Source organism: Marmota monax, unplaced genomic scaffold, assembly GCF_021218885.2.
Source record: "Marmota monax isolate L192 unplaced genomic scaffold, Marmota_monax_Labrador192_F-V1.1 WCK01_AAM20220418_F8-fsc00356, whole genome shotgun sequence".
Lineage (NCBI taxonomy): Eukaryota > Metazoa > Chordata > Mammalia > Rodentia > Sciuridae > Marmota > Marmota monax.
Window position 1 is genome coordinate 129,753 of NW_026694682.1, and position 27,652 is coordinate 157,404.

The 27,652-nt window shown below is 46.4% G+C and overlaps 1 protein-coding gene across 2 annotated transcripts in view; it reads right to left on the minus strand.

Annotated features, from left to right (window-relative positions):
* Prmt8 (protein arginine methyltransferase 8) overlaps positions 1-27,652 on the minus strand; it is a 95,778-nt gene that overhangs the window by 43,137 nt on the left and 24,989 nt on the right. Inside the window, exon 1 of one of the 2 annotated variants that reach the window (XM_058572353.1) lies at positions 5,348-6,285. In XM_058572353.1, coding sequence (XP_058428336.1) covers positions 5,348-5,404 — 57 coding nt within the window. In that variant the 5' untranslated portion in view covers positions 5,405-6,285. Of the gene's footprint in view, positions 1-5,347; positions 6,286-9,743; positions 9,930-27,652 lie in introns of those variants that run through there. The other variant, XM_046423356.2, reaches the window with a different exon arrangement.

Consider the following 27,652-nt stretch of genomic DNA (forward strand, 5'->3'; position numbering starts at 1 on the left):
CCACCAATGGTTTTGTCTGCTCCCTTGTTCATGCGTGTCTGGATTGTTCCCAGTATTGTTTGATTGTTTGTTTGTTAATCATAAATAAAGCTGCCATAAACATCCTTGTGTAAGGATCTTGGAGGATGCACATTCCTATTTCCTTTGGGTAAATACCTAGAACTGAATTTTCTGCATCTTAAGGTGGGTACATGTTTAATTTCATAAGAAATTGCCAAATCTTTTCCCAAAAGAGTTGTACCGTTTTATGCCACCATCAGCAACGTCTGAGAGTCCAAGTCGTTTCTCATCTCAGCAATATAATTTAGTTGTAGCCATTTTTAATTCTAGCCCCTGAATGGGTGTCTCACTGTAGTTTCAGCTGCGATTCCTCCACAGCTGTTGATGTAGGTCATGTGCTCGGTGGCTATTTGTTTTAGTCAGCTTTCTTCACTACTGTGAAGAAAAACCCAACCAAAACAACTGTAGAGAAGGAAAAGTTTATTTGGAGGCCTACAGAGGTCGCTCAATCCATAGACAGTAGGCTCCATTCCTCAGGGCTCCAGGTGAGTCAGGAACAGCATGGTGAAGAGTGTGGCAGAGGGAAACAGCTCACATGATGATCAGAGAGCAGAGAGACTCCACTCTCCAGATACAAATATACACCCCATAGCCACACCCCAATTCCCACCACCTCCAGCCACCACTCAGCTAATCCCATTGAGGACTAATACACGGATTAGCTTAGGTTATAACCCAGTCATTTCTCCTCCAAACTTTTTTGCATTGTCTCACCCTTTGGGGGGACACCACATCGAAGCTACAACACTTCATATTTACCTTTGTGTGTGTGTGTGTGTGTGACATGTCTGTTCAAGCCCTTTGACATTTTTTCCCCTTGTGCTGTTTGTTTGTCTTGTTTTTACTGAATTATAGGAGTGGACATACTCTAGAAATAAGTTATTTTTTAAATTTATCCTTTTTACCTATACTTGACAGTAGAGTGTATTTTGACGTATTATTACATACATGGAGTATAATTTCCCATTCTTGTGGTTGAACATGATGTGGAGTTTCACTGGTCGTGTAGTCATATATGAACAGAGGAAAGTTAAGTCTGATTCATTCTACTGTCTTTCCTATACTCATCTCCCCTCCCTTCCCTGCATTCTCCTTTGTCTAATCCAATAAACTTCTGTTCTTCTTTCCCCACTCCTTATTGTGTGTTAGCGTCCACATATCAGACAGAACATTCAGCCTTTGATTTTTAGGGATTGGCTTATTTCACTTAGCATGATAGTCTCTAGTTCCAACCATTTACTGGCAAATGCCATAATTTCATTCTTTATGGTTGAGTAATATTCCATTGTGTATATATGCCATATTTTGTTTATCCATTCATCTGTTGAAGGGCACCTAGGTTGGTTCCATAGCTTAGCTATTGTGAATTGAGCTGCTATAAATATTGATATGGCTATATCGCTATAGTATGATGATTTTAAATCCTTTGGGTCTATGCTGAGGAGTTGGGTAACTAGGTCAAATAGGGGGTCCATTCCAAGTTTTCTGAGGAGTGTCCACACTGTTTTCAAGAGTGTTGCACCAATTTGCAGTCCCACCAGCCATGTATGAGCGTGCCTTTTTCTCCACATCCTACCCAACACTTATTGTTGCTTGTATTCTTGATAATTGCCATTCTGACTGGCGTGAGATGGAATCTCAGTGTGGTTTCAATTTGCATTTCTCCCATTGCAGGAGAGGTTGAACTTTTTTTCATATATTAATAGAAACAAGTTCTTTTTGCCAGCTATATAAAATATTTTGAATATCTTCTCCCAATCTGTGGTTGGCCTTTCTCTTCTCAACGATATCTGATGAGCCAGTCTTAAATGTTGATAAAGGCTGATTTCTCAGTGCTTTTTCTTTCTTTCATTATCAGTGCTTTTTCTTTCCTATTGAATTTATCCCAAGGTCACAAAGATAGTCTATAATTTCTTCCAGAAGTTTTGTGGTTACATTCAGGTCTTTGATTCATGTCAGGTTTACTTCTGTTAGTGGGTAAGGTGGGGTGTGAGTCCATGTTTTGTCTTATAAATAAATGTTCCAAGTGCCACCGACTGCATAGGCTGTCATCCCCCCACGCCTTGAATGACCTTGCCACCTCTGTCAAGATCATCTGCCTTTACACAGCTGGCTTTCAGATATTTAGTCTACTCCACTGATACACCAATTCCACACCAACTTGACACGCTGATATTAATTTTGAAATAAAGTAGTGGAAGTCTTCCAATTTAGCTCTTGAATTTTCAAGATCATTTTGTTTTTTTCTAGGTCCTTTGCATTTCTGTATGAATTTTAGAATCTGCTTATTAACTCATACAGAGCAATCTCCTGGGGTTGATTGAGTTACAGTGACTCTGTAGGTAAATCTGGGGAGAATTGGTATCTTAGCACAACTGAGTTTTACAAGCCAAGAGCATGACACAGTTCTCCATTCATTTAGGTCTTCTTTAATTTCTCTCTAAAATGATTTATAGATTTCAGTGCAGAGATCTTGCATTTATTTCCTCCATTCATGACTATTTGAAAGTCATGCCTAAGGCCTCTCAAAAGTACCCGATTCCAGGGGCTAGTGTATATGTGACCTTGTATCTCGCAGCCTCACCCACACCATGTGGTAGGATTTTTATTTGTTTTCTAGATTTCTTTATTTTTTTATGTAGAAATTTTTTGTTGCTTATAAATAAAACTAATTTTCCTCCTATCTGTTTGCCCTTTGTTTTTTGTTCTTTCCTCTTGCCTCATTATTGCACTCACAAGAAAACACTGACCAGAATTGCCAAGGATAGACATCCTTCCTTCATTCCAATATGTAACATGTCACCAGCATGTAAAATTTTAGCTGTAGGCTTTCCGTGATTTGTTTTTAATCAGACTGAAGATGTTCCCATCTCTCTTTAACTGGTTGAAAGCTTTGATCATGAATCGGTGTTTAATTCTGTCATATGCCTTTTCTACATTTTTTGAGATAGTGCATGACTTTCCTCCTTTGTTCTGTTAATGTGTAACTCCACAGACTGGTTTTGAATGTCATGCTGCATCAGCCTTTTTAAATATTACTAGGTTTTCTTTACCAACATTTTGCCACAAATATTTGTATCTATGTTTATGAGAGATGTTGATCTGAAATTTCTTTCTACCCTCCCTGCTAAGCTCTGCTGGGTGCACCTCGTATGTTAGAAAGGATCCTCTTATCAACCTTTTTCACAAACGTTTGTGTAAGATGCATATTCTTTTTTCCTTTAACTATTTTATATTACTCACTAGTAAAACCATAGGGGTCAGGAGTCTAAGGCAGGAGGATTGCAAGTTTAAGGCCAGCCTTAGCAACTTAGTAAGGCCCTAAGCAATTCAGTGAGACTCTGTCTCCAAATAAAAAGTAAATAAAAAGGGCTGGGGACGTGGCTTAGTGGTTAAACATCTCTGGGCTCAATCCCTGGTAATAAATAAATAAATGGCCTGGGTATTTTGGGGGGGGGAAGTTTTCAATTATGAACTTCATTTGTTTCATTAGTGAAAGGTTATTTTAGCTTTCTATATACTTTGTATCAGTTTTGACAATGTTATTTTTCCAATGAACTTATCCATTTCATTCAAAGTATCAAATATATGGGCAGAACAATAATTCTCTTATTTCCTGCTGAGTGTCAGCACAACTACAAAGATGTCTATTTATGATTCTATAACTTGTGTTTTCTCTGGGATTTTTTTCTTGATCACTCGAGGTGGGTGTTATCAATTTTTTAGTCTGTTCAAAAACTAGCTTTTGGTTTTGTTGGTTTTCTCTCTGGGTTGATTTCTATTCCATTGACTTCAGCTCCCATACTTATAATTTCCTTTCCTAAACTTATTTAGGTTTTACTTGTTCTTCTTTCTCTAGTTTTATAAGGCAGAAGCTTTGATCATTGATTTTACACCTTGATTCTTGTTTTCTAACATAAACATTCAAAGCTATGATTTACCCTCTAAATGTTCCTTTATCCGCATCCCACAACTTTGGATATGCTGTGTTTTCACTATTATTTAGTTTGGAATATTTTCTCATTTCTCTTGTGTTTTCTTCTCTTAACCATGAGTTGTTAAGAAGAGTGCTGCTTAATTTCCAATTATTTGGAGATTCTCTGCATGAATATTACTTTTGGTTTCTAATATATTTTTAACAAAAACAAACTCTGCTTTATTTTATTTTATTTTTGAAATTTGTAGATCTCTCTCTTTGTAACCATTTTTGGAATTTGAATGTCCCCCAAATGCCCGTATGTTAAAGGCTCACTCCCTGCCATGGTGCCATTGGAAGTAATGGAACCTTTAGGAGGTGTGGCCTAGTAGAAGGAAGTTAGGTCACTAGAGAAATGTCCTTGAAGGGGATATTGTGTCCCTGTCCCTTCCTGATTCTCCCTTTGCTCCCCAGCTAACATGAGGTGAGCAGTTTTGGTCTGCCATGGGCACACTGCTATGACGTTCTCCCTTGCCATAGGCCCAAAAGCAATGGGCCCCCCAACCACAGACTGAACTCTCCAAAACTGTAAACTAAATCAAAACTTTTCTCTTTTTAAGTTGATTGTCTCAGGTATTTTGTCACAGTGCTAGAAAGCTGACGAACACATCAGCACATGATCTATCTTAGTGAATGTTTCCATGTATGTGAAAAGTATGTGTCTTTCATAGTTTGGGATGTAATGCTCTATAAATTACAATTAGTTCAAGCTGTTTGTAACATTCAAATTTTCTGCATCTTATTGATTTGTGTGTGTCTGTGTGTGTGTGTATTTTTGTTATCAACTACAATGAGAAATGTCTTAAAAGTATTTGACTGATTGATTGGAGATTTGCCTTTTTCTCTCTTTAGTTCTGCATGTCTTGCTCCATTTGTGTTTTTTGGATCTCTGTACTCACATGTTGTGATGATTACACACATGTCACCTTGGCTAGGCTGAACCGCATTTCCCAGAATCTCTTTCTCTTATGTTTCCAGTTAGGATGGATTGCAAGGGAGATTCTTGTGAGATATGGAAAGTGAAAAGAAGGCATGAAGACTAGTCACTGCTTCTCTGCTACCTGGGATTGATCTCTGTGATATTAGAAGAAGTAGAACAAGTTTAGTTAGATTGAGTTTTCTTCTGTTTTAAAAGACTTTAAACCTCTCTGTCTCAGAGATCTCTGAGATCCAGTACCATCAAACAACTGGACAATATCTCCAGGACTAGGCACGGAGCATGGTGCACAGTAGATGCTCAGTAAACACAAAGACAGTCTGTACGGCATATGGTAAAATGCCAGAACCAGAATCCCTGCATTTCCATCATACCTCCACTGCTACTGAGCTCTTCTGACCCAGTCCATGGCTTAGCCTTAATTTTCTCATCTGGAAAATCGGATCATCGGGGCTGGAGTTGCGGCTCAGTGGCAGAGTGCCTGCCTCACACACGTGAGGCACTGGGTTCGATCCTCACCACCACATAAAAATAAATAAATATAATAAAGACATTTTTAAAAAATTCAAATAATAAAAGAATCAATACAATAAAAAAAGAAAATTGGATCATAATAGCACTCACTCTAAAGGGCTATTGGGTTGATTGAATAAATACAGTAAGTTTCACCAAAGTGAAGCCCAAACAGTTCTGGATCTTTCTAATAACTACGCACCTTTTCTTCTTCCATGCAAGGAAGCAGTTGAGGGTGAGCAGAGAGTGGAGGAAAATAATGACAAAGGTGTCAGAAATCCTCAGTCCTTGCCTAACTGCCTCTCCTGGGTTGGCTGAGCACCTCTGGAGACCCCATGTTTGCTGGAGGAGTTTCCCAGATGTCCTGTTTGGATTCACAACTCTGTCACTTCTTTGGCCGCTTCCTCATTTCCTTAAGGCCCTAAACCACAGGAGCAAGGTCCAAATGCTGGGAAGACGAAAGCTGTGCCTGCCAAGAGCAAACGCTCCCTCTCCACCTCCTCCTCCCCGCTTCAGTGGCTCCTGGGAGGATGCCCCAAAGATGCCTTCAGACGGGAACATGCCACGCTCTCTGTTGAAAGCAGTTCCCAGCCCCCGGCTGAGGATGGCTTTGTCTCCCGCTTCCTTGCCTATTAAGCACACCACAGCACATGGACTGATTGCTAGGAAATGAGGCCCCAAAGAATGTATTTCAACAGGACCTGCAAGATGGTTCAAAGAAGGGAGCTGGCCAGGAGTGGGATCTGTGCCCAGGGCTTGGGGTGCAGGACACAGCTACATTGTCCAGGACTCTTCCTGAGGCAGAGGCACCAAGCCCAGCACTGACTTCCAGAGACGCTGAGAAGTCAGAGCCCGGGTCTCAGGGTCACAGAGCCCACTCCCTCCTCTCTGGGCGGAAGGTTCAGGAAGCACACGTCTGTCACTCCAGCTCCTGTTCTGGAGTCCGTCCTTCTCAGAGAGGCTTTGGATTGGAAGGCCCTCCAGTCTTCCCCTCCTGGCCCCTGTTCTAAGGAGGCTGGGTACCAAGTCATCTCTGAATGGAGCTGTGGGAAGGGAGGAGCACAAGCGTCCAGAATCACCTCCTGCTAATGCTCTTCAGAAACCCAACAGTCCCCTGCACCCTGCCCACCACTGGGAGCTTCCTGTTACTATTTACAGGGAATCAAACCCAACCTGAGTGTGCTATGCTTCAAACATCCACTGATGGCTGTTCATCAGCAGGCTGCTGCACCCCACCCCTGTCCTGCTCTGCACGGTGAGACAGAGGACTTGCCCAGACCCAGGAGGCAGAGCGTCGCTGCAAGCTGCCTGGCAACAACTGAGTAGAGACCCCTACTGCTCGACAACAAGAAACCAGAGGCCCTTGCCTGCAAGCACAGTGTAAGAGTCATCCTTGTGTCCTTGCCCCCAGATGATCCCGAGACTGAACCCAGTGGAAGGAGACCTCAGGGGGGAAGGAAGCTGCCCTGCTTTAAAGGACTGTGCACTTCTCTCGCAGCCAGGCTCTAGAATGGCCTAGAACAGCAGAGGAGGGATGCGAAATAATTGTGCAGAAGTACTTCTGATGAGACGGTTGCTAAGGACTCTTCTAGGACTCAGTGTTTTCTGGAACTTGTAGGTCCTTTAAGTCCCCTGCTCAGTCTGCACTAGGTTTACACATGTTCATCAAGGCGGGTTTTCTATCAGTTCACCCAATTGAGGGAACCTGGCCTGGTATTTTAATTGGTGGCCCTAGGTGACCCTTCCCAAGTGGAAGTCATATTCCTCTGGTGTCGGGTCACCGTGCTGACCAGGCATCCCCCGAGTGACTAGATGAGCAGCCATGTCAACAGATCTTAGCAAATCGGACAGTGGGCCAAGCTCTGGGTCCCAAGCTGGGGACATAAAGTCCCAAAGGAATTATAGAGATCAAAAATAGCCCAGAAGAGTGTGTTCCAAGTGCCAGAGGTGGCCCAGCAATTCAGAGCTGGGGACAGGCCAATCCAGAGGAAAGTGCAGCAGACAGTTAGAGGTGGGGGCAGAAGAAAGGAGAAGGCTGGCTGGGGTACAGGTCGTGGTTGGCTGGTTTCTAGCAGGGAGACTTCCGGCTGGCCCAAGGGCAGGTGTTTGGGGCACTTGTCTTTCTTCACAGGAATGTGCCCTGAAATGGGTACCCAGAGCCACAGGCTCATTAGCATTTGTCACAAGTCATGCCCTTTAATTAGAGACAGGATCTTGAGGCGGGGTGGGGGAGATTTTGAGGTTCTCAGAGCTTCTCACAGGCCTAGAACAAGGCCCTGGGCACATCCCCAGGCCCCACACCGATGGTGAGCAGTACAGTCCACCCACCTGTCCTGAGACGGCACTCAATCCCCTCCTGGGCAAGGACCCTCAGAAGTGAGCTCCAGGCCCAATTCCCTGGCCCACAGGCTCAGGCCTCATGGTCTTATGTAGAGGGCAGCTCTAACAAGCCGAAGCCTGAGCCTCCCTGGAGTAAATGAGGCTGAGCCCTGAGTCCAGAAGTAACTAAGGGGCCCCACCTGCACCCTCTACCTCCATGTGGGGCTGCCAAGGAACCAGCAGAAACAGATGAGTCCAGGAGAAACAAATGAGCGGTTTCCAGAGAGAGAGAAAGAATGAGGCCTGGCAGGGTGGTACACGTCTGTCATCCCAGTGGCCTGGGAGGCTGAGGCAGGAGGATTGAGGGTTCAAAGCCAGCCTCAGCAACTTAGCAAGGCCCTAAGCAACTGAGTGAAACTTAGTGAGACCCTGTCTCAAAAATTTTAAAAAATGTATAAAAAGGGTTGGGATGTGGTTCAGTGGTTAAGCACCCCTAGGCTCAATCCCTACTACCAAAGAAAGGGAATGAAGACAGAAGGAGACAGAGGCCGTAGGGCACAGTGGTCAGGAATGAAGTCCCTGGAGCCAAGTGCGGAAGTTTAATTTCTATCTCTGTATCACTAGCTCGTGACCTTGTAATCAGATAATGAGAGCGGATTTGATTCTTAGGGTCCTCGGCCATCTGTAGAATGGGGGCAAACAATAATACCAGCCTCTCAGAGGCAACTGGAGAAATGAAGGAGCCAATCATACAAAATGCTTGGAACAACACCCAGCAGGCAGTAAGCGCTGGAATGTTTTTAAATGTTGGCTCTTCTTATTAAACACCTTCCTGCAATGGCTACAGGCAGAGCTTACAGCAGCCTCTAATTTGAAAATGCATTTGCATAGCAAGCCAACTTTTGTTTCTTTTCCAATGTTTTCTTCATACCATAAGAGGATCATGAAAATATTTCCTTCATAGGTTTTTATTGGGATTAAATGAAATGATACATTTAATGTACTTAGAACCATGACTGTGGCTTAGTAAGCACTCAATATATGCTAGCTGTTTACTGCCAGTAGCTTAAGAGTGTTAGGGATTATGACGGGCGGTGTAGAGTAGGGGCACCATCATGCCCACCCTGTGGCCAAGAAGCCTCTTGTTTGGAGGCTCTGTTCTGTTCCATGGCTAACAAGTTGACCCTGCTATGGTGGAAGATAGGCATTTAGATCTAAGAAATTCCAGAGCATCATCAGGTATCAGACCTGGGTCAGACGGTCGAGGACACTTCCCACATCTCTCCCCCTGGAGATGTTCATCGCTCTAAAGAAGGGACACCAGAGCCCAGAGCAATGATGCACACCTGTAATCCCAGCAGTTCAGGAGGCTGAGATAGGAGGATTGCAAGTTCAAAGCCAGCCTCAGCAAAAACGAGGCACTAAGCAACTCAGTGAGACCCTGTCTCTAAATAAAAATACAAAATAGGGCTAGGGATGTGGCTCAGTGGTTGAAGGCCCCTGAGTTTAATCCCCAGTACCAAAATAAAAAATAAAGAATGGACATCAGGACCTCCAGAAGGCCCTTTCAGCCTCAGCACTCTGGATGCAAGCACTTGAGCTCCTTGTAAGGACCAACACCATCCAGTCCATCCTGGGTGTCCAGGGATCGTGGCTGGGGAGAAACACGGGCACAGAATTTCAATCAAACAAGCCCTGAACGCCCCTCGCACTCTGCCGGGCTGTGGAGCACACACTGGCTCGCACAGCTGGCCTGCTGCCGGCCTGACCCTGACCCCCGAGAAGGGCCCATGGGACCGAGAGGGTCAGGACCTGGAGACACTGTGAGGATTCACTTCGTGTTGGTTCAGAGTCATGCTGCCCCTGAACAATGACAAGAAGGAAGGGCCAAGCTTGTCCCACCTGCCCTCTACCCCACCCCTGGCTTAGGACGTTTACCTCGTGGATCCCAAAGTGGGCGTAGGAGTCAAAATAATAATCTCGCGATGTCATCTCCTCTGGGTTCAGCAGCTTGGACATCTTGCCCCGTCCCGGGCAGCTGGGTTGAGTGGACACATGATGGACACATTGTACAGGCTTGGGTGGGACGACGGGCTGTGGGGGCTGGGAGGGGGGACTGCTCACCTGAGGAGGAGAGAAGGAGAGCCGGTGTTAGCAGGTCCTGCCCTTGCATCTTTCACTCCTCTTCCTGTCCCCTCCCCGAGCCCTCTCCAATCCTCCTCAGCAGGCATTCTGAAGGGCTGATGACCTCTTCCAGCTCCCTGGCAGTCAGATTGATGGCTGTGACTCACAGAGAGGTGGCAGGCTATTGATAAGTCAGATGACCTGGACTGAACCCAGGTCCAGCTCTTGCTAGCTAGGTGACCTGAGCTGATCTAGGCCTTAGTTTCCATATCTGTGAAATGGGGAGAACAAAATCTCCTTTAGATGTGAGTAGGAAACTCTCAATAAAGGGAAAGACAGCCACAGAGCACAGAGTGGTGCCTGAGAATGTGGTACCCAAGCCGAGGCTGTCTTGACCCCAGCTCTGTTATTCGCTAGCTGCTCTGGTTTGGGTGTGGTTTGTCCCTTGAGGGTCCCTGTGTCTGGAGGCTTAATCTCCAGTGTGGCAATGTGAGAGAAAATGGAATCTGAAAGAGGCGGAGCCTCATGAGAGGTGATTGGATCATTGGGAGATGTCCTTGGAGGGAACAGACCTAGCTCTCTAGTGGGACCCTGCTTCATTCTCAAGAGGATCCTTATAAAAGAACAAGAATGGCCCTTCTCTGTTTTTCTGCTTCCTGTCTCATTAGGTGATCTCTCCCTCTTGCTCACACTCCCACCATTGTGATGCCACCCGCCATGAGGCCCCCACTAGAGCCCAGTAGAAGCTAGTGCCGCACTCTTGAGCCTCCAGAATTGTAAACCAAATAAACCTCTTTTCTTTACAAAACACCCAGCCTCAGGTATTTTGTTACAACACTACAAAACTGACTGCTATTTGTTGGCCTTGTGGTCCTGAAAGTCATTTGTTACCATTATGACTCCATTTGTTCCTCAGTAAAATACAAATCATAATAAAGCCTGCCTGTAAGAACTGTCAAGGCCATTTGGATGAGTTTGTAGACATAAAGACTTTGTACACTTCCTGGAATGTAGGGAGTGTTTATTTATTTTGACTATTACTATTATTCTGATCACATAAATCATGTCCCCACTTATGTCTCAGTTTTCTCTTCCATAAACTGGGTCAGCTCAGACTTATTCTTAAGGGAAACAGAGGGATCCTAGAACACAGCAGATTAAAAAAATAAAAAATCCAAGGGATTCCATCCCTTCTCCTTGATGTGGTGCACTTGGCTCCAAGAATGTCCCATGTCCAGGGCTGGAGGAGTGAGCTGGGGGGGGGGGGTGATGGTCCCATTTCCTGGTATATCTAGGCTACCACCTCTGGGAAATAAGCAGGCTTCCCAGTTTAGCAACATTGGATTTCAGGTCGACAAGATCCTGGGCGGGCTGGCCGAGAGGCAAGCGGGGCTGCCTCGTTAGAATGCAGCAGGTGTGCCCACTCTCGGCTTGGGATGCTGGTCACGGTCCCCGGGAGGCTAAAAATAGACTGTGTCAATTGTACACTCCTGTGCAGGCTGCAGAGTCACCTCTAAAGCCGAAGAAGTCTCAATGCATGTAGCTGACCCCAATATTGACTCCATTTAAATATATTAAGGAGAGAAAAACTCCTAACCCGTCCAGGATTGTCCACAGCAATGGTCATAGGGCCCAGCACCCTTAGCTGTCATTCACCTAATTCCTAGCTTCCCTTTTCCATGAGATCCCTGAGTCTCCTTCCCCAACAGCCACCTTATGAAGTATCTACCACACGCCACACATTGCATAATGCAAAGAGACAAACGAATTCGGGGGCCTTCAACTTCAATAGGTCTTGGGGACAAAGAGATGACTATCAGCCAATCACTGGTTCCAAAGGCTGCCATCCCATCTTGGCCTTCTGCAGAGAAAACTTGTCTTCTTCTAACTATGAGCTAATACATGAACTGTCTCCCAGAAGGCTGCGAGTCAGCAGGAAATAGTAATGACTTTCAATCTTAGGGCATTCAGCTATGTGGAGTGTGGCTTTTAATTCCACAAATACCTATTGCACTTCTGCTGTAGCAGGACACTAGGTGGATCCTGTGAAAGAAACAGACATATGGGAGCTGTAACCTCTAAAGACTCTTTTTTTTTCTAGACCCTAAAACACGCAACAACTCCATAGAAGCTAGAATAAGGTGTAGTCTGAAAAAGAAGTTCAAGGAAATTGTTCAGAGGGTGCAAAAAGAGAAAGAATTTACTTTAACTCGGAGAGTCAGGAAATCCCGGGACAGCTGGCCACAGGGTAACCTGGGGACCTTGGGTAGGTGGTGAGGGTGTGGGGGAATTCTGGGAGGAGAGGATGCTTAGGCAAATGGTGAAGGGGTGGGAAGGCAGTGAGCTTGTTGGGAGCAGCTTGGCTGCGATAGTGGGGGATTCATTCAGTTGAAAGAAAAATAAGGCCAGGTTAAGAGGTTGTAATGAAATACAGAAGGCCTCTTCACCCAGGGAGTTCTCTGTTTGAGCCCTACTTCAGGAAGATGGATACCAGAGCAGCATGCAGGAGGGGACAGGAGGAGAAAGGAGGAGAGGGACTCGGGTAAGGGAGACCAGGGATGCATTTAGGAGGCTATTTTCAAAGTCCAGTCAAGACCTAATGAGAATCTGAACTGCTGGGTGGTAGAGGGGCTGCCCGCCAGGGAAGTGCAGAAAGAGAATCTACAGGAGTTGGCAACTGATGGAACGTGGGGGAGAGAGGGGAGCTGGAATCAGAGACGACTTCCACATTTCAAGCCTGGGTGAGTAGGGAAATGGTGACATTAACAGAATAAGCAGGTCAGCGGGAAGAGCAGGTGGGGGTGGGGGAGACGATGAGTTTCAATTTGGATGTGTGGAGTCTGAAATGTCATCGAGTCCTATAAGACAAGATGTCTAGCAAGCAGATATTAACACAGTGCCAGTCGATAAACACCAGGAACAAAATCGAAAGGCAAATGACAAACTGGGAAGTACACCCTCACGTGTGACAAAGGTTAATACCCTCTATATGGAGAGAGCTCCTAACACCCCCGTAAAGAAGAGAGGAATACCGCCAATTTAATGTGGACAAAGAGTCTTGTGCTGTATTCATGCAAGAATAAATATAAATGGCAAATTAACATGCAGGAAATAAAACACCTCACCAGCAGTCAGGTAAATTCAAAACAACAACAACAACAAAATGCAAGTGGTCCCCATAAAAACTGTGAGATTTGTTTAAAAAAAAAAAAGCAGTTGCCCTCATCCACTTCCTGTGGGAATGTAAATAGGTCAAGACTTTTTGGAAGTCACTAAAAATTTTTTTTTAAACACAGATCCTTTAACCCATAATTGCATTTTTAAAATTTATCTTAGAGTACTGTAATAATCATATATATGTAGTTACAAAAATTTCATGATGGTGTTGTCCATAATGGCAAAAAGTAGTTAACTTTGATGCTCCACAAAACAAAACTAATTAAATCGACTAATTAAATCGAGGGTGTTATTCCACAGTAGAATGTTATGCAGCCATTAAAAATGTCATGGGTAGAGTGTCTAATAACACAAAGATAGAGTGCAGTAAATTGTTGGTTGAAGATGACAAGCACAATAAGGAAAGACTGTGTGACTGCGTTTTAGCCACTAAAACCTGTTCCTGCCTGTGTGCGAAGAGGGCAGATTCAGAGAAGGCACCAGAACTGGCAGTGACTATTGCAGAGAGTTGGGCTAAGAACAATTAATTCTTTGTTCTTGTGCTTGCTTAATATTTTCTGAAACAGATGCCATTAATATGGTACCACTCTTTGTAAATAGCAAAGAATAATAATATTGAAAAAGAAAAGGCAAAAGTTATCCTAGATCTTTGGAGAGAAACTGAGGCTGGGACTCTGGTTTGGAAACTATTTCTGGGGATGGGGTCCTGAAAGTGTGCATGTGGAAGAGGCTCCAAGGGGAGGTGGGGAGTGGGAGTGAGGATGGGCCTAGGAGAGAAGCCAGAGTTACTGTCCTATGAGGACCTTGGAGTCACCTGGAGACCCAGGGAGAGAGGCGGGGGGACAGGGAGACAAACAACAAAGTGGGAAGGAGGTGTCCTCATTCCTCCAGCCCCGTGACTGATCCTCCCCTGAGAGCATGCAATCCAAGCCCTGTCCAGGAAAGGGCTCCAGGACCAAGTCGACCTTCATTCAGGACCCTCTGAGCCTCATCTACCCAGGGTGACAGTGAGCTCAGAAGGCAGTGCAGAGCCACCTTGAATGGTGTACATGAAGCTGGCCCCAATACTGACTCCATTTAAATACATTAAAAGAGAAAAACTCCTAGCTAGTCCAAGCATTGTGTGTGGTCAGGGTCACCAGGCCTCCTGCAACCCTTAGGGATCATTCAACTCTGATTCCATGAGCCCCTTTTCCATAGTCTCCTTCCCCAACAGCCAAATTACAAAGTATCTATTATGTGTCACACATTGTATTTTTCAGGCAAAGGGATGAATGGATTGGGGGAGATGGACTTCAATAGCCACAGGCCACAGAGACAAAGAGGTGACTGTCCCAGGCCAGTCTCTGTTCCCAAAGGCTGCCAGCCCAGCTCAGTCTCCTAGAGGAGACCTGTCCCTCTGTGCATGGGCTATTAGGTATGTCCTCTCCCAGAAGTCTTCTCCAGAGTAAGAAGGGGAAGTGGCCCAAGCATTCAGCTACAAATGTCTACTGAACACCTACCACAGAAAGGCAGTGTGCAGTTCCTGTGGAAGAAACAAGAGATGCTCAGGACCCCTATAGGTCACCATATAGACAAATAGGAACCAGTGTAGTAATCCAGACATCTACTATAAAAGATGGTTCCACTGCAGATGAAGGTCCTTGGAGGGGATCTGAAAACTTGGCTTTTGGCTTATCTGTCTGTCTACCCAGGGCCCTGGGAAGACTCGAAGAGCACAGGCAATGGTTTGGGCAATGCCCAAGGTCTCATCTGCAATATCAGAAGGCCCAGTTCCTCCCTGGGCCGCACTGGACAACCAGAGACTCACAGCCAAGGAAGTCTTCAAACTTCAGACTATCTCGTGTATGTTGAGAAGTCAGCAAAAGGTTTGGGAATCACACCGGGATGTGCAGTCCGACTCGCTCCCACGCTCAGCACCTCTGTCTCCCTACAGTGGCACACACCCCAACACACCCCCAGGGCCCAAGCCCCTTCTCTCTGGACATTTTGCCACCCTGGAGTCCTGGTCCTGCCTGCTTCGCCTGCTGTCCAGTTTTGGTAGTTGTTTCTGCACGGTCACCTCTACCCTGGTCTTGCCCAAGCCACCCAGGACCCAGTGCGAGGAAAGGGCCCTGCCCTGCTCTCTCCCCACCTCCTCTGAGGGCCCAGCCTCGGGGGCTGCCATTTGCCGAAGGTCTGTGATCGTGATTGGCTGAGAATTACATCCCACTGGACGGCTTTGTGTCTTGCTGACCAGGACTGTCCCAACACTTGTCCTGCCTTCGGGGTGGATTTTCCAGGGGCCTCTTCAGCTAGGTGTTCTCCTAGTCTACACATTCCATTTTGGTGAACAGGCCTGGGCACCACAAAACACGGAGATAAAGGACATCGGAGCACAAAAGTTGGAGACCACAAAGATCATTTCCTGAGGAGGTGGCACTTGAAGGATGGGCGAGATTTCCCACACATGGGCGGGGACCCAGGAGAGCATTTTTGACCTAACCCACCTCCACTCGAAAAGGACAGCAGATGATGAAGGACGATGTTGAAGATGCCTATTGCTGACCGGGGCCCACTGTGCCAAGCACTTTCCAAGTGTCATTTCACGAAATCTTCATAATAATTCGATGAGGTGCTGAAATTTACAGACAAGAAAACTAAAGTTCCATGATATTTGAGTCATTTTCCAGAGCCCAGAGCTAGCAAGGAACAGAGCCAGAATGTAAACCAATGTCTGTTTGACACTGAAGCCCGCGCCCTTAACACTGGTGCTATGGCAAGCTCGGTTCAGCCCAGCTGAGCTCAACTGAGTTACTGCGGGAGGCCAGGCCTTGTGCTGGGAAACGAGTGGCAAAGCTGGCCCAGGAAAGCAGCGACTGCCCAGAGCAAAGTGCTTCCATGAAACTAAGCTCCTACAGGCACTTCTCCAAGGTGGCTGAGTTTAAAAGGGAGCGGACCGTCGGCTCCAGGTTGCAGATGGGGAAACCGAGACCTGCGTAAGAAAAGCCAGAGGTAGATCTAGAAATGGAAATTTCAAGAAAGTAGGAAAGTGGTGGGGGCCCGGTGAGAAGAAAGAGGAGAGTGGAGAGGAGGGGCTTCTTTTAAAGGGGGAAGGTGAGATGCAGAGAGCAGAGAGGCCAGTACTTTCTGCGCCAGGCAGCTGAAGCTAACCCAAGCCCTTTGGGCTATAAATGGCTCCTACTGGCACCAGCCCAAGCTGTAAAACATTTTTTTTCCTGAGAACAAGAGGCTCCACTAGAGGAGCCAAATCCTGCTCTGTTCTCCAAATGTCAAGAGAGCTTTTTCTAACCCAAGCCATTCATCCGCAGCAGTGGCCTGCCTGCCTGGAGACCCCGAGGTGGGAAGAGAGAGGACAGGATGGCAGGAGCTGGGACACTGCAGAGGAGCAGAGGAGGGGTGGGCCTCACCTGCCCGCCCCCCAACTGCCTTCGCTCTCTCCTCCCACCCTGTCCTTGCAGCCAGCCCTTCCACCAGCATTGCCCTGGACACTCACTGCACCCTGTCACTCCCCGACGTGTACGCACGAGGCTGTGATCTGAACTTGGCCCTTGTCGTTGGCACTCACATAAAGAGTTACCTCGACGAGCACCATCTGTCTGTCTGTAGAGACCAGAATTTTACACAAAGAACATTGTAATGGTGTGACGCCAGGCAGGGTTCTATAGGGCCGTTGGACCTCTCCTACTACCCAAGATCACATGACAAATAAGTAGTTTTCACCTCTTCCTTTGGCCAAAGAGGACTCGAGTTCCACCTTCCTATCTGCTCTCCTTCACCCGTGTTTCTTGTCATCTGGGTACAGAAAGGGGCCCCACAACGTCATCTTGAAGTCCCCCATGCCCCGCCTCCACTGGTGGAAGCAGCATGTTTTATCAAGTATCTCTAGCCCACTGCCTCTTACCCGGGGTGCAGAACCCCAAGAGTCTAGGGTAAGTCCGGTGCAGCTGGTCCTGCATATCTCTGCTGCCCTCTTGCACTTGGCCAGCAGGGGCTCTCCATCTTGCTCCAGCTCATTTACCAAGAGTCATCCTCAGGACTCCTAATGCCTCTAGAGTGGGATTCTTAGGCACAGACCCTCTCCAGATGTCCCTACCATAAATACAGGGGCTAAGGCAGCTACTGCTGCCTGCCACTGAGTGTCAGCTACTGTCATCCATTTGTCTTTCCTGTTAACAGTGTCTCTGTCTGTAATTCTGGTATCTTGACAGAGCCCATCGTCATGTACTGTTTTGTGACCTTGGAGTCAAGACCCCTCAAGGCTGCACTTCCTGGAAGCCCCTTCTCTCAGGTGCTCTCACCCACCACTCTCAGTCCCCACCTTCCCGCTCTCCTGAGTACACTGCTTGGGAAGTGCTGAGCCAGGATTCATGAAGGGGCCTGGGGCTGTGGTTCTCAAAGTGTGATCCAGGGACCATCAGCATCAACATACTTGGGGGTTTGTAAGAAATTCAAATGTCAGGGCTGGAGTTGTAGCTCAGTGGTAGAGCGCTTCCTCCTCATGCATGAGGCACTGGGTTCCATCCTCAGCACATAAAAATAAATAAATAAAATAAAGATATTGTGTCCATCTACAACTAAAAGAAAGAAAGAAAGAAAGAAAGAAAGAAAGAAAGAAAGAAAGAAAGAAAGAAAGAAAGAAAGAAAGAAAGAAAGAAAGAAAGAAAGAAAGATTGCAAATGTCTAGGCTTTATCAGAAACCTGCAAGTCAGAAACTCTGGAGTGGGGCCCAGCAATCTGTGCTCAGCAAGCCCCCTAGGGGACTTCCATACACTACTCAGTTTGAGAATCACTGGTCTAAACTGGCGCTGCCCACACTGTACTACTCCACAGAATAGTCCCTCCAAGAAAGTGTTCCATGGACAGGTACATTGGTGCAGATAAGCTGAAGAGATTTCTTCTTTGTGATACTTCTAAGCCTTTCATTTGCTAAAATAAATTGGAAATCTCCAAGCAGGAATGAGGGTGTCTGGTGCCACCAAATTTATGGCTGTGGCACTCTTTTTTACTAAGAAATCTATCAACATTGCTAGAAACTAATGTTCCGAGGGAAACAATCTGGGCTCTGACTGAGAACAGTTTCTGTAATCCAATCTCTATCAAACATTGTGGGGTGGCTTTCAGGCCCACTCCAGATGAATGGGATCAGAACCAGTGGGGTGAACCCTACAATGTGCAGGTTCACCAAGGTCCCTGGGTGATGCCTATGAACTCTGGTCCTGACAGTGCTGAGGAAGGCCCCAGCCTTTTCCATTCCCTTGCAACCCCCTGAGCTCAGATGCAGCCCTCGGATGCCCACCTGGCACTGTCTGGGTACTGCTAAGATTCCCACACTGCATCAGGGCCAGCCAAGGTCCCCTGGAAGAGAGACAGCCAAAGATTCCAGAAAGCACTTTAGCTCTAATGGAAGAAGATCAGGGATCAGTCTGGGTTCCGCCATTCTCAGGCTTTGTGACCTTGGCCAGTTCCTAACTCACAGTCACTACCAGAGTTCAGTTTGAAGGCAGCCCCAGCGGGCTTCCGTGTGCTGTGCCCCGGTACTTCCTGTCAGCCCCTGGCTGTCTCTTTGAGGTACAACAGCAATGCCTACCTCATATCAAAATGGCTCAGCTCCCACACAACACTCCTCTGTCTCCTGGATCAGTAACTGCTGGGAAGGCGTCTCTTGGATTTGTTGGACCTGACCTATTTTTTAAATAAACTGGGGCTGTTTTCCACTATTAGTCACTTTTCTCCCAAGCCTCCATGTATTAAATTTTCTTTCTATATCCTCAGATATTTGGGTTGCAAAGAGATGTCAGGTTAATTGGATGTTTGGCTCCTGGCTCTTCCTCTTTAACGGGCTTTAAGAGCAGGCTTCCCTGTGTGTCCCCCTCCCCTTTGTCCCTCTTCCTGCCCCAAGGTAGCAGGATCCTCTCTCTCCTTGGACTGGAAGAAGGTTGCTGAGCACTTGGCTTCCCTCTCTGGTCGCCTTTACAGGCAGACATGCAGAGAGACAGTTTCCTCTCACCCCTCACCTCACTGGCATTAGGCTACTCTTTTAGTTACAGATTCAAGTCACATGATCCCTGGGGGATCTGGGCTGGACTCTCATTTCCCCAGCCTGAGGACATCAGCAGAGATGTCTGTCCTGTACCCTCTTCCTCAATATGTAGACAGAACACCTGTGCATTCTGCTCCTGGTTCTCTTGTCTCCGTTCATATCCCTATGCAAAAGCCACTGAAACTCTCTGACCCTCAGCTTCCTCTTCTGTCAGATGGCAAAAAACTATATGTTCCATCTCTTGCATGGGCTATTGTGAGGACTGAAAGATTCTGAGCAAACATTCAGAGGAAATGCTAAAATGTGATACAGGGACATGAGAAGTCCAATTCTCACCATGTGATCCATGTCATGGTGCTAATTTTGGAGACTCTCTGGGCCCTTTGCTGGAACAGGGCACAGTGGCTTTGGCTGCCCTTAGAGTTGCTTGACCCCGCTCCTCACCCTCCATAGTGTCCACTCTAGGCTTTAGCTCTGCCCCACCTCCCTCTGAAGCTGCCTGAGTGTGATGGGATTGATTTCCGCAGGACGGGGCCAAACTTGGAAAGGAAATACTTTCTCAAACCAGACACCTGGGTCTGTCCTGCTCCTATTCCGAATCCGGTGGCACCTGCTGGTCTAACACTACTGATTATTATCTGTTTTGTTTTACAGAAAAATTCTCACACAAATTATCTCACAACTCTAGGTGTTACCTGCACAAAAAGAAGTAAATTCTTTCAGACTTGTAACCAGGTCTTCTGTGTCTCTGCTTCCCCTCAATACTTGGCATAGGTCTGAGAACTCAATAAAGATGTGTTGATCACAGGCTCACCATTGCTCTTCAGAGATATATTGTGAAAGTAGAGTTGGGCATGGTGGTGCACACCTGCAATCCCAGCAGCTCGGGTGGCTGAGGCAGGAAGAGCGAGAGTTGGAAGCCAGCTTTAGCGACTTAGTGAGGCACTAAGCAACTCGGTGATATTCTGTCTCAAAAAAAATAATAAATAAAATAAAATAGAAAAGGCTGGGGATGTGTCTTAGTTATTAAATGTCCCTGGGTTCAATCCCCAGTGCCAAAAAAGGAAAAGAAAAGATAAAAAGAAAGAGAAAAGGCAGCTCCTGGCCACCATGCAACCAGAGAACTTTCAGTGAGAGGGTAATGAGGTGGCAGGAAGATAGAAAAAACTGAGAAGAATAATCATCAGAATGCCAGTAATGCTCCAAACCCTTTGAAGTGTTCGACAGTACTCCAATTGTCTTTATGGAGAAGTGTCTCATCTCCTAGGATTTCAAGAAGAAGGAAATACTTTGCAAATATAGATTCCATTTATGAAGACTCCGCCGTGTAGATGACAAGAGGCTTCGAGTACAGACTTAGTGTATTTGTTAGGCATTTTTTTCAAGCAATCTCTTCACACTCAAGTAGTGCAAGACTTCCCTTCAGGTAACGATGGTGCCATGACTCAAAGAAGCTGGCTGCCCAGGTCAGCCCACACAGCATGGCTGGCCAGCAGCCAGGAGGTCACCCCTCACCGCTGTCAGGCACCATCGCCAGGCCATTAAGCTTGTGGCTGGAGGAAAAATGAGCTCCAAAGTCGTGTGGTAAGACAGAAGGAGAACCACAAGTTGCTGACCGACTCATCTAGATCCTCACCTGGTTTCCATGGATTCCTCCAGCAAACCTATGTACTCCAAATATATTTCCACCATGATTCTAAGAAGAAATGAATGACTCCTTTAATCAGAAATTCTGATGCAAATACTCACTGAAAACACTGACATTTCAGCTAAAAGGGAATCATGTCAGCTATTGGGTAATATGCAGGTCTATTCCAGAGGTGGTCTCAAGTTAACCATATAGATTCCAGGATTATGGATATTTTAAGTGCTCCCAGGTGATTCCAGCAATCAGTTAAAAAGAAAGAAAAAAAAATGTCAGAACTAGCAGTTCTCAAGACAGTGAATACTGGACAGTGAAAGATAGTGATCCTTGAAAGTGGCCAGCAAGGTGAATCCTATGATTGCCCCAGCTGCCAGCCTGGAAAGAGTGCCCAAGCTACAGCATCAGATCCAGGTGGAACCCAGTGATCCCTGCTGGTAGAAGAGATGGAGATGGAATCTGAGGACAGCACAGCAGCTAATGTTTGCAAAGCAGAGTCCTGGAGAGCAGAACGCCATTCTTCACAGCGCAGTCTGAAGCGTTCTGTAGCGTGCCCCTCAAAGTCTTCAGCTAAGACTAGCTCAATAGAGACAGTCACTGGGAGGATGCAAATCAAATTGAACCCCACACCTGAATAATCTACCTAAGGTCAGGAAAGGAGCTCCTGAAAGGATAGAACGGCTAATTCAGAGCACCCACAGGGTGCTGCAGAGATTCCCACACAATGTCAGAACAAGCCCAGGACCCCTGGGAGAGAGACGGAGGTTCCAGAAAGCACTTTAGCTCTAACAGCAGAAGGTCAGGCATCAGTTTGGGCTCCACCACCTTCAGACTATGTGATCTTGGCCAGTCTCTGACCAGCAGTTACTATCAGGGTCCTGGCGTCGCTCTACTTGAAGAGGGTCCCTGGTGGGCTTTGATGCACTGTGTCCCTCAGGAGATGTGGTTTTGTGTTTTGTTTTTTTTTTTGGCGGGGGGGGGGGCGCGGTTATTTTCTCCTCGATAGTAAAAAATAATCCCTAGACTAAAACAATATTTAAAAGCAAAACCTGAAAAAGATTAAATGGTCCAAGTAGTTCAACTGCTTCCCAGAAAAAATCTTAAAGACATATAAAACATCTAAAAACATCTAGCACCCAACAAAGTAAAATCCACAATGTCTAGCATCCAGTCAAAAATTACCAGGCTTGCAAAGAGACATGAAAATAATATCTAAAATATCTACAATAAGGAGAAAACCAATAACTTACAAGTGCTTTAATATTACTGAAGGCAGATTATAATAATAATAATATATACACACATATATCACCTTGCTTGCTGTGTGTGTGTGTGTGTGTGTGTGTGTAGTCACTTTATAAAAACAAAAATATGGATTTTCCTCAAAAAAGGCAGAAAAAGAATAAGGGCAGTGATATAAAAACAAATAGCAAGACAGTAGGTTTAAACCCAACTGCACAAATAATTACATTAAATGTAGTGGTAAAAACATCTCAATTAAAAGGCAGAAGCTGTCATATTAGATTTAAAAAGCTACCATATGCCTCCCGATTTGAAACTTACTTTACATATTTAAAAAGTTCCAAAGTAAAAGGATAAAAAGATACATGGTGTTAATTCTAATTAAAGGAAAGATAGAATATCTATGTTAATATCAACTTCAGAGCAAATAATATTGTCAGGAAAAAAAAGGAGGTCATTTCATAATGATCACTCACCAAAAGGACTTAATAATCCCAAATATCTATTGCATAATGAAAGAGCTAGAAAACATATGAAGCAAGAATCAATAGAGCGAGTCACTGGGAGGATGCAAATCAAAACTACATTGAGGGCTGGTAAAGTAGCTAAATGGGAGAGGGCTTCCCTGGCATGGGCACAGTCCTGGGTTTGATCCGCAGCATGGAAAAAAACCTATAGTAAGATACAATCTCCCATCCAAAACATGACTAATACATATTTACATATTTTTTAAAAAAACAGAAAACAACAAGTGCTGGCAAGGATGTAGGGAAATTGGAAACCTTGCATGTTGTTGGTGTGAATATGAAATGGTACAGCTGCTGTAGGAAACAGCATAGTCGTTCCTCAAAAAAAATGAAAAATTGAACTAACTTATGATGCTGTGATTCCATTTCTAGGTTTTAAACTCAAAATAATTGAAAGCAGATTCTCAAAGAGATATACGTACACTCTTGTTCACATCAGCTTTCTTCACAAAACTTGGAAATAAACCAAGGATCCGTTGAGGAGTAGGTAAAACCTGACAGGTGCACACAGTGGAGTATTATCCAACCTTAGGAGCAAGGAAATCCTGGCAGGTGCTACAGCGTGGATGAAACCTGGGAAAATTATGCTAAGTGCAATAAGCCATTCACGAAAGTCGAATATGGTGGGATTCCACCTGAGGGACACTTGGAATTGTCCAGACCATAATTGTCCATAAAGAAGACAGAAAATTGAACAGTGGTTGCTAAAGGCCAGGGGGAGGAGGACAGGAGAATTAGTGTTCCAGGAGTACGCAGCATTTAGGTTTTGCAAGATAAAGAAAGTCCTGGAGGTGGATGGTAGTGATGGTTGCACACACTCTGAATATACCTAATGCCACTAAAATGTACACCTGAAAATGGTTAAGATGGTAAATTTTAGGTCGTATGCCTTTTTGCCAAAATTTCTTAAAATGGAGAGAAATATGTGATCAAATCACAAAGAAAAATAGCCAAATCTGATGATTTTGATGGTCTAAAGCTAAAATAGGCAATCCTTGGACTTCAAGCCTTCAAAATGAAGAACTGTTGGTTCCCATCCCATCACTTCCCAAACTCCCCAATTAAGAATTTGAAGCACCCCTCTGTTAAATAAACACCTCACTGTGAGCCCACTCTTCAGGTCCTTTCACTCCTAAAAGGAAAGTACATTTTAATCATTGCTGGAAAAGAGAGAGAATTAAGACAAACCCAAAAGACCATTTCCCCAGGACTATCTGTGGGTGCTGAACCTGGGAACGGAAGTATAGGTAAGCAAAGGGAAGCCCTGTGCTAAAAGGAGGAGCAGGAAAGTCCAGAGCCAAGGGCCATCTCCTCGAAACTCTGGGGTTCTACACTTACATCCAACCTCCTGCCACCTCTGCACCTGCTCCCGCACTTTGGCCCCTGTCCCCCTGGCCTTCTCTCTGCTCCCTGAACACACCCAGGCTCACCTCCACTGAAGGCCTTTGCCCCACGTGTTGGAAGGCTTCACTTTTCTCCTCATTTGGTTTCTATTCCATTGTCACCTCTCCCCACTGCCCTCTCTGCAAACATCCCCGCCTCCGTCACATTCTGCTTCCTTACCTGCCTTATTTTTTCCGGCATTTCAGTTCCTGACACTGTTTTATATATTTGTTTATTGTCTGTCTCTCCCATCAAATGAAAGCTCTTACCAGTGCTGGCAGGATCAGGCTCTCCGCTACCATAATACCAGTTGACAGAGCTGAGCCTGGATTGAGTGGGTGTTCAGTAGATGTGTGTTGGACACATGAATGGATGAGCAGATGAATGGACGGATGGATCCCTTAACTAAGGGGCTTGGGGGGCTGATGCAAGGATAAGAAGCACAGTGAAACTGGAACGGAGAGTCATCCTTGGAGACACACTCTCAGCCTGGGCCAGGAGCTCCACAAGAGAGCCCACAGGGCACCTAAGGACAGAAGGTGCATCATCCGTGCCCCAGTTAGACTGTGGACCCACAGCATGGAAGAAGGCTGGGTGCTCCAGAGCCCAGGAACACAAGATCAGCCCTTGGCAGCCATTTGACCCAAGAGGCTAGCTGGAGCTACCAGAGCCCCCACTGAAAAGTTCATGTTCATCAGCAAAGTTTTCAAGCCTCTCCCCACCAACTCCTCAAGCTCCTTTTCAGGCTTCTCCCCTCCTCCAATGCTGCTCCATCCTACCGCCCTTTGCTGCGCCCCCTCAATCCCTTAAAAGTCTCCTGGCCTTTGTTCCTGCTGCTTCCCTGCCTCAAGCCTTACTTCCCACCCACCTGCCAAAGCCCTCTCCTGGACAGCTTCACCAAGTCTTCCAGGAGGCCCAGCTGACCTTCCCTGTGGCAACTCTACTTTGATCACCTTTCGTTCATGAAGAAATCAATCACAGGACACACGGGCTGCCTTTGAGAGGAAGGCAGCAAGAGTCTGTGGTGTCGTACCAGGCTCCTTTGTAAGATCAGCCTTTTGTTGATCCGAGGTCCTGATCCCTTATTAAGTTATACAATCCCCCCCTTTGGTGTGTGTCATAGTCCCTTCCCCGCTGAAGAGTCATGAAATTCCCTCTCCCAGCTGACTACGTACAATTCTCAGAGGAAGCCTGAAACTCCAGTTCTGTCTCTGTATAAAAGAAAGCCTGTGGTTTGGAGGTGCCATAAAATGTTAGGGGACGGAGGGAATCGAAGCTTGCAGCCTTCAGGGGCTATGCCCTTGCTTCTCTTGTTCCCGCATTGCAGTTCTTAGCAAATGGTGCAGTCTTGTGTTAAATTCCAAGTCTTGTCTCACCCACAGCAGCTCCCTCCCCCAGCGCCCCCCTTGTAGTCTTCACAGTACCCCTGCAACTCTTGGTGTCCCTGTCTGAACCCCTGCCAAAGCATGTGTTCCTCAAAAACAAGGACCATTTCTTACCATTGATTCATCTCTAGGATTTATCTTCGTACTGGCATGGAGCTGGCACATAGGACATGCTAAGGGAATATTTGTCAAAGGAACAACTGGTTGAATGGACAGAGGGAAGGATGGACAATTAGATCTATAGAAGGGACGACACTTCAGAGAGTTTAAGTGGCTTCCCCCTCCAGTCCCTGGTGTCAGTAAGTGACCCAACTCATGGCTTCTTGCCTCCAGAGTTGGCCCTAAGCAGGACTGCTGAAAATGTGTCTTCAGGATTTGACTTCCCTTCCATTCTCCGGGCAACTTGCCAGATGAGCAGGGCCCAAATGTTACTCTTTGCTCTCTTTGGGCCTGACTTTCACTTGCGAACCAGATTGGCCTTTCTGGTTTCATCCAAAAGAGGTAAGCATTTAGCAACCTGATTCGACAGTCACCAAGGTCAAGATCCTGAGGCATGGATGGCCTAGAACATCTCCTAGAACATGGGACAGTGCTGTGAACTCTCTCTTACGTCAAGGAGTTCACTCACCAACTGCATACAAAAATATGACCCTGTGCATGAATCATCCCACCCGAGAGACCATCTCCAACAACCCCAAGGGCGCCTTCCTTTGGCCAGGCTCATAAAATGATCGAAAACTTCTTCTCGGGCAGTTGTGAAGGCTCAGAAGTGCACAAGGATCCTCGGCCTCAGCCAAAGGACCCCACGATGAGAAAAATCCCACTTCTGGATTAGGACCTCTTTCTTATCTCCAGTCCCAGTTTTGCCACAATTCACGGCATGGCCTGGAGTCAGGCACCATCCTCTCTGTCCTGGGATCCCTGTCTACAAAAAGAGAAGGGACAGCATGAGACACTATTGAGCCCAAGAATCAAACAAGCATCCAGGGGGATCAAGCAGGTGATGTAAGTCGGTGCCAGGAGCAGGTGTAGGTGATGTCACCCACCCTGAGGGAGCAACATGAATGGCAGGTGCAGACTGGGCCCCTCCTCCAAGAGGTAGCCTAGACCCTGTGCTGTTGTCTTCTCGCCAGACACTTCTTTATTTTTAAATGTTGGCCTCTGAGTATAAATGGAACCTATCCTTGGGCAGGTTTGGCTTATTCTATTCCACTATTTATTACCCTGTGTTCATAACTACAGAGTAGAGGCAGAGAAAGAAGCAGATCGGTGAGAGACAGGGCAAGGGCAAAAAGGCCACAGCCTTGAGAAACCAACTGTGAGGCCACGATCACCACAAAACAGAAAACAGAAACTTCAAGGCCTGGGGCAACGATGGATGCCTAAGGTGCCTGTTTCCCAGAGCAGGCTAGACAGCGGAGTCAGCCCCGATCAGTGGGGCCAGACCAGCAAGTTCCCAGGAAGGTAAGAAGGTGCTGATCTTCACCTGGTCCACTTGCAGGCCCAGTGTCCTGTGATCAGAATCACCTGGAGGACAGAGAGTTTCTTGTTCAACAGGTATGGGATGAGGGAGAATTTGCATTTCTAATAAGCCCCCAGATGCTAATGTGACAGGTGCAGAGACCACACTGGTGACCAGGGGGCATTTGGGTTCTCAGATAGGCCTGCTTCTGTTTGAAAACAACTATGTGACCTTGGGAAGTTCACTGACACTATCTGTGTCTGTTCCCTCTTTATTCATAAATCCAGGATACTCTGAGCATCTTCTCAGAGGACTGCTGAAGAATTAAATGAAGGAGAAGGAAGATGGCGGCGAGGGGAGTGCATTGCCCCCGTGTGCTGCTTCACTGTGTGGGAGTATGACAAGTCAGGACGGCTAAAGGATATCTTGTTAGGAATTTCCAGCAATAGTGGGGTGCTCCGGAACCTGGAGGAAGGATTTCCATCACACGAGGATCGGCTACGGGGACTCAAACGCGAGAGATTTGTCGCAAGGAGGGTAACACTGCTTATTCAGCAAATCGCCCCGCGGCTAGAGTCTGCAGCGCGCGCTGGGAAACGAGGAGATAGCCACGCAGGAATACAGCGCTGCAGTTTCTGCCAGCCGTGCAAGCACCGTACTCAGGGCTGAATTCTGGGTTCGAGACGGGGGAAGGAAGCGGTCCATCTCGGTTCTCCACACCGGTCAGACCACAGAGGAGGCCAGCAGCCACCATGTTGGAAAGCTGACGTCACCATCCCTGTTTTCGACTGACCGCAGCTCATTCAGCCATAGAACAGGTAATTTCAGGCTGCCATTCGCCTGCGGCTTGCAGACAGATTGC